This window comes from Galeopterus variegatus, unplaced genomic scaffold, assembly GCF_000696425.1.
Source record: "Galeopterus variegatus unplaced genomic scaffold, G_variegatus-3.0.2 Scaffold10502, whole genome shotgun sequence".
In the NCBI taxonomy this organism is placed as follows: domain Eukaryota; kingdom Metazoa; phylum Chordata; class Mammalia; order Dermoptera; family Cynocephalidae; genus Galeopterus; species Galeopterus variegatus.
This window is the reverse complement of record NW_007736613.1, coordinates 52,678-60,327: the sequence shown is the minus strand read 5'-3', so window position 1 is coordinate 60,327 and position 7,650 is coordinate 52,678. Positions and strand designations below refer to the sequence as shown.

General features: G+C 34.0%; 1 protein-coding gene across 1 annotated transcript in view; it reads right to left on the bottom strand.

Annotated features, from left to right (window-relative positions):
* The window catches only part of LOC103610029 (liprin-alpha-2-like), a gene marked incomplete at its 3' end in the record, with an annotated part of 39,192 nt that overhangs the window by 3,992 nt on the left and 27,550 nt on the right, over positions 1-7,650 (bottom strand). Inside the window, 1 exon segment of the mRNA XM_008594267.1 lies at positions 4,023-4,114. Within this exon segment, the coding sequence (XP_008592489.1) occupies positions 4,023-4,114 (92 nt within the window).

Here is a 7,650-nt window from a genome sequence, read left to right as displayed (position 1 = left end):
TTTTTTTGGCTTTCGATAAGACATTGCTCCAAAAAGATGAACAAAAATTTTTTGATAACCATATTTGATTCTGCAATCTGCTTAAAGACTAAACAGTTGGAAAATTCCAATTGGAAAATATCATCACACTGGTTTTCAATAAACATGGTAATAAATTACACTGTAATCAAAGTGCAGAAAAGCTTTCTCCAGGCATATTATTTATATATAGATTTACAGCAAATTTGGTTTATTGCTGCAATAATGATGATGATAATAACAGCAACATCATGCTGTCCTATAAAATGAAATAACAAATTCATCATCAGTAGGAAATTATTTAAAGATGTGCTTTCTGTTGAACTTGGGTCTACTGCTGATCATCTGTACTGTCTCCCTTAGTTCTTTTTGTGAGCAAAAGCAAACATTTCCAAATATTCAGCAAAATTAAAAAGGTTAGGTGAGGTCTGGGTGTTTGCAACAGTGCAAGACATTGACCTATCTTAACAGAGAACTTGTTTTGCCAAATAGGACATTAGAGAAAATGAACTAAGGAATCATCCCCTGAATAGATGACAGCTCTTGTTCTTATAGCAATGACTTGAGATTTAATTAAGTAAATTGCTTTTATTGTGGAGAAGTTATATATAAAAATCAGGTCATATTCATAAATGGCACAATTCTCAGCCTTTATCTATTTGTCAGAAGCTCTAAGTTTCATGAAGGCAAAGATGAGATTTTAGTCACCATTCTATGCTCAGGGAGGTGTACGTGGCACATAGTAAGCACCTCGTAAATATCTGATAAGATAATGTATGAATGAAATTGGTTGTAATACAGTCCCAAACTATCTAGCTCAGAACAGTCTAGGTCCCCTTTGCCTGTGGCTGCTTACATTAATGTCCCTTTGGGGATCAAAGTGGAGTTTCTAACATTATAATTCATCTTCCTAGGAGTAATGTTTTCTTGTTGTTTTATGTCTGAACTCATTTATAAAAACATAAAACAAAACACAGATCTGGTCACTTCAATGCCCTGATAAAATTCTTCAGTGTCCTTACAAGGCTCTCTACAATCTGGGCTCTTCCTACTTTCCAGCTTCACTTTTAACTGTTCTCTGCCTTACTTTCCATCTAGCTGTACTGGCTTTCAATTCCATCTATAATTCACACTTTGTTTTGCTTCTGAGCCTTTGAACATGCTGTTCTTTCTGCTGGAAACAGTCAATTAGCACATTTACGTGATTAACATTCTTAAGGTCTCAGCTTAAAGTCCTATTGCCATATACTATTCTAGCTCCTTGCATTCCCTCTATCATAACAGTCCTCCAACTAGTATTCCCGTATTTTCCATCAGAAACGTGTTCTTCGTCACCACTGTATCTCCAATGCAACCATTTCTGGCAAGCAGAAATTGTGTAATAGATCTTGAGAGAACAAAGGAATTCAGTCAACACTAATCTTAGAAGTGTCTGTTGCTTATGCTTCATCCAAAGAAGTTACTGCTCACATCCCTCCTTTTTTTAGTTCTCTGAGTTAGTTGGGGTTTTGTTGTTGTTTGTTTGTCTGACAGCTGGCCTATTTGGGATCTGTGAACCCTTGTCCTTGGTATTTCGACACCCAGCTGTAACCAAATTGAGCTAACCAACCAGCCCCAAACTAGTTTTGTAAGAGAAAACAGAGGCAATATTTCCACATTAATTGAATTTTTAAATTATTTTAGCTGTACAATATTGTTAGGGGTTTTTAAAGGTCAAGTTACAAAACAGTCATTGGTTCCTTTAAACAATGAACTGTGTAGTATCTCTGCCTGAATTTCCTGTGATTCTTGGATATAATCTCATTAAGAACTTCCATAGATAAATGAGGTATGAATTTTCTTAGAGAAAACCTGTTATCCATTCCTCTGCTCACTGGGACATCCTCTATTGTTACCTAGGTAACTACCAGTTACCCAGATCCTAACCTTTCTTCAGTGATGAACCAAGTCCAACCTTCTCTTTCCAGTCTGGAACTCATTTAGTTTCTTCTCAGATGAGATCCTGGCAGAGGATATTACGTGCTGATATCCACGAACCTCAGTCACCTCTTCTCACCTCCCTACCTGTTAGATTGAAATCTAGTAGACTGAGTTCTCATACATCTTCTCTTTTCTTTATTGTTTTCCTTTTTCTTTCTTTCTTTTTTTTAAGTTATGTGCTCTTAGAAGCATGCGTGTTCATGAAATAATTGCTGTGTAATAAACATTCTTTTATTCTGTAACTTATTACAAATTCCATCAGTTTAGTTATCTTAAAAATTCCTACAACACTTTATACTTTTGATATAATTTACTGTTTCTAAAACCCCCTTTGCTCATTTGTCTCATTTGATCTGCAAAGCAAGTTTGCGAGATAATCAGAAAAATACTATTTATATATATATGTATGTAAAAGTATATAAAACTAGAATCTTAGTAAGGCTATTAGACTATATTTAACTTGTTGATTAGTNGTTATCTTAAAAATTCCTACAACACTTTATACTTTTGATATAATTTACTGTTTCTAAAACCCACTTTGCTCATTTGTCTCATTTGATCTGCAAAGCAAGTTTGCGAGATAATCAGAAAAATACTATTTATATATATGTATGTCAAAGTATATAAAACTAGAATCTTAGTAAGGCTATTAGACTATATTTAACTTGTTGATTAGTTAATGCTTATTCAATTTATTTACTCCTTTGATATTTTATCAGCTCTTCTTCTCCATCTCCTTCATCATTATCATCATCATCATTACCATGTGAATGCATGCTACTGAAATGATAATTTCAGTTCAGATATATGAATAAGAATTTAAGAATTTCAAAAATAAGCATGATTTTCTAAATTAATGACTTACATATTTAAAAGTCCTTTAGGTGTTTCTCAGAACTGTATCTCTCATACTAAACTGAAAACAGAAATACTCAAAACATTGGATATTGTTTTTATTTAGGCTTATATTGAAAAAAGCATAAAATCCTTTAGAATATTTTTTATTTGGATTTTAACCTGAGTATTCAAAAAATGTTTTCCCAGATATTCATTCATTCTTTCAACAATATTTATTGAGAGTAAACTATATGCCAGGTAGTTTTTTAAGTACCTATCAAAACAGACACAAATTCCTGCCCTAGTGGACTTTACATTCTTAAGATAAACATGAGACAAAGAAAAATGGAATTTGTCTACAAGCCTGTGGTGGTTGAAAATTTCAAACAGCTGCTATTATTCTATGTTGCTTATTAAGTATATGATTAAATGAGTGAATCCATCTGGGTTTCTTAACATTAAATAAAAGGCCTTATGCACAAAAGAAAATTGTAAGTGAATTATTAACATATAGATCTTTCTATGTATCTATCTATGCTTATCTGTCTACCTACCTATCCATCCATCCATATATATATCGAGTAAACAGTCCTCCCATTGCTTCTTTCCTTTAAGATGAGGTAGTGAGCCAAAGTAGATGAGTAGTGCTAAATTTATTTGAATTTCTTTTACGTGTGTAATTTCTCCTTCCATCTTTATTTGCAACTACTTTAACAAAATAGGTAGATGTTACGTGGCCATAATTAAAAAGACGTGTTCAGCCACATTAATGTTAGACATATTATCTGCTCCGCATTAAACACATATAGAAAAAATTTCATGTAGAGTTCAATTTCTGTATTGAACACGTGACAAAAAGCGCTGATGCCTCCTCTTGGAATGAAATGTATACACAGTTCTTATATACAGTTCAGTTTCTTCATTAAAGATTCCTTTCATATATTTCTATCTAGATAACTAAATAACCATTACAAAAGGTAAAAATTTAAAGTTTTATTGAATATCTTTAAAAAGGATTTCTAAATTAGAAAGTTATTTTTGAATGTAGACATGTAAACCAGGAAAGATTCAAAATGACTATTGAGCAATTGGAGGTACTTATTTATTTTTGTTGAGGAGATATGGAACATAAAGAAATTCATATTGGTCTTTAGTGAACTATAGATAAGCTTTTGATTTAATGTTACCTTGATATTGTGGGTTCAATTAAAGAGCCAGTTCTCATTTTCAATTGGTCAAGTTCAGATCTCAGCTTTTCAATTTCTTCTGCTAATCTTTCCTAAAAATCAAAAAAGGGTTACTCAGAGGGTAGGCATATGCCAATAATATCAATACTCAATAAATCAAGTTTAATGGCTTTTTGAAAAGGGCAAACTGATGAATATATTTTTATTAAATGTTATTAGACATGAGAGTAAAATATGCCTGAATTTTCCCCTTGTAATGAAAATGTAAACAGCATAAATCAATAAAAATTTATCTATATTCCCTGGCATTCATTAATCCTAAATCTTTGCAAATTTATGGGAATGTTAAAATCATGACCAGCCATATAGCTATCACTTCAAAATGCAAAGTAGAAATAATATCCAGTTTTAAAAATAATTGAAGGTTTTTATTTAAGCAGAAAGTGAAGAATTTCCAGTATTCTATGAGGGTTGAAGAACATACAGATGAAGAAGAAAGATTGAATTAAAAGATCATCACCTTAAAAAGGAAAGTTAACAACCTAATTATTGGCTTGGTATTGGCACAATTACTTGTGCTGCTGATAGTTTTCTCAGATTGGCATTATAAGTTTTGGTCTATAAATTTATGAAGATAGGAGTTGTCATATAGCCCTTAAATGCTCATCTAAGCGCTTAATTTTGTTTTAATGATTGTAACTTTTATATTGTTATAAATGTCTAAATGTGCCCCTCTAGATTTTCTATTGCTGTTTTCCCCCCTCTCAGTGGCCAGTGCTTGACCTCTTACTTGATTCACCCTTCTTTTTTCTGTCAATGTCGCCTTTATGATGTTTCTCATGTCTGTCCTTTCTATTCTCCCTATTCTAGGCCATTTTCACCTTTTTCCTGAACTATTTTAGCAGCATCAGTATCTTCTCCACACATTCCTCTGCTAGACATATCATTTTAAAATACATGCACAATCAAATAAATGCTTTGCTTAAAAATATTCAATAGTTTCTTATTGAATTAATTATCCATTTGTTCATCATTTCCACAACAAATGCATTAAGTACCTCTTGTGTGTCAGACATCTAAGATACAGCCATGAACTGACAAATTTCCTGCCCTCATGTGATTTGCCATCTAGTGGAAAAGATAAACAATAACCAAAATAGAGCATATAGGAATACAGCATGTAGTTTGGGAGGAAAAAATAGGGAAGTCATGGAGGGGCTTTCCAATAAAGTGAGATTTGAGCAAAGATCTATGGAAAGAAGGGTGTAAAACGTGGGAATATCTTAGAAAAAGGTATGTCAGGTGGAAGGAACAGCAAGTGCAAATGCCCTTTAGTGGAAATATATCTGGTGAGGGAGAGGGTCTGGTGTGGCTGTGTTGGAGAGTGTAAGGAGAAAGATATGTAGGGGATGGATTTAGAAAAGTATGATTGCAGGATTCAGGAAGGGTAGACCTGAAAGTCCTGTTAAACCATTTAAAAGTCTTTGGCATTTACTGAGAGTGAGGTGGGAAATGACTAGAGAATTTTGAGCATATAAGTGCCATGATTATTCTGATGGCTTTGAAATGGACTGTCAAATGGGATTGGGAGGAAAAAAAGAAAATTTTTAGGGCTCTTCCAAAAATAGAGGTAAATGAATAATGTCTTTGCCAAAAAAGGTATTAGGGAGAGAATAGCTATATTTTGCCTGAATTTTGGTGGTAGAACTAACAGGATTTGCTACTAGACTAGATGTGGAGTGTGAGATAAAGACAGTGGTCAAGAATAAGTTTTTTAATCTGAGTAACAGAAAAATAAGCTTATGATTTACTGGGAAGACTGCTGGTGGTAGTGGTTAGGTTAGGTGGTGGTGGTGTGTGTTGCATACTTGGGGGTGGGAGGCATTGACATGTTAAATTTGAGAAGCTCAGGTGTCCAAATGGAGATACTGAGTTGGTAGTACAATATATGAACTCCATCAGGGGAGAGGATGCAATAAGTAATCTAAATTTGAAAGTGCTCAATTTATAAATAGTGTTTAAATTCATAAGGTCAGATGAGATCACCAGGGACTGAACAGAGAGAAGACATCCAAGGATAGCTTTAGGAAATTCAAATTTTAGAGATAAAGATGATAAAGAGAAACATGAGAGAAGAAGTTGAGCATACAGGGGATTTTACTGATTATGGACTATGAATTTAGTCGAGTAGAAATTTGAGGAATTATAAGAGATGCGGTCAAATTAGTGAATATACTCAGCTGTATGAAATGTTAGTTCAGAAATGAGGTTTGACCTCAGTTTTGCTTTCTCTGGAGACTTATATAAACAAGGGTACAAAGCATTAAATAATTAGTACTACTGGTTGCTTAGGCAGATTGTTGAAGCTACAAGGCTTGGGTAGGTGGTGAGGGAATGGGTTCTGGGGATATTGCCAAGAGCACACAGAGCTTTAAATGACATAACACTGCACAACAAGATCAAGTCCAAATTTTACAGTCTGGTCAAAACCTAGTTCTTTAAACACATACCAGTCACAGCAAGCTTCTTATGATTCATCAAATCAACTATCTTTGTTTTCACTGTGCTGTTGCATAGGCTCTCATTCTCTACCTAGAATGGCCTACCCTTCTTATCTGTTAAGATCATATATGTCTTTAAGAGCTTACTGAAATCATGTCTTCTGTGTAGGCTTTGCGAACTACCTCAGAAAGAATTAGATGGTATGTTGTAGGTGCCATATTATTATTATTATTATTATTATTACTATTTATCTTTTTCTTTCTTCTTCTAGGTGCCATATTACGTTGTTCTAGTAGACATATCTATCAGGAGACAGTGGACATCCTGATTGTGAGACCAAATAATTATCTTTTTAAAATTAATATCATAATAGTAGGATCCAATAGGATTAAATGTATAACTATTCTCTCTTTCCTTTTTTCTTCATCTCCCTCCCTCCCCTTCTCTCTTGCTCCCTCCTTCCTTTTGTCCCTTTCTTCTCTCCTTCATCCTCTCCCCCCTTCTCTCTCTCCATTCCTTCTATCTTTTGTCAACATACAATTATAGGTCTCTGCTTGAATGAAATAAGACAAAATTGCTAACTTAAGAATTTTACAGGCTAATGAAGAAGAAAATATGTATTAGAAACTACAGGTTTTAAGATTACACAATCTGGTCCTTATCTGTCTCTCCTACCACATATCCAACAGCAGGAATAGTTGATTTCAGCCAAACTGTTGTGCCCATTGTCATTTATGATATCAAACTCGCTACTCACCCCTTTGCTCCACCAAACACCTGTGATCACGCCACACACATTGTGTTTGAAGGCTACAGCACAGTCCTACCTGTCTTTAGATCTCTAGTCAATTCCTACCTCCTTAAGGGCTTCACTGCAGCAATGTATGGTGATCTTTCCCACCTGTAGCTCTTATTACTTACTTCACCCTTTTGGCAGATGGTACCTGCTACCCTGCATCCTCATTGGTTTGTCAAAGGTGTGTTCTCTCTCTTCAGTTGGATTTTTCAGCTACTTTGGAATTAAGATCATGTTTGCACATATATAATTTAGTATGATTCATATATGTAATTATTTAATATACTTTGGTTGAAATAATTTTCCAAACTAGACAAAATTAGTGCATAC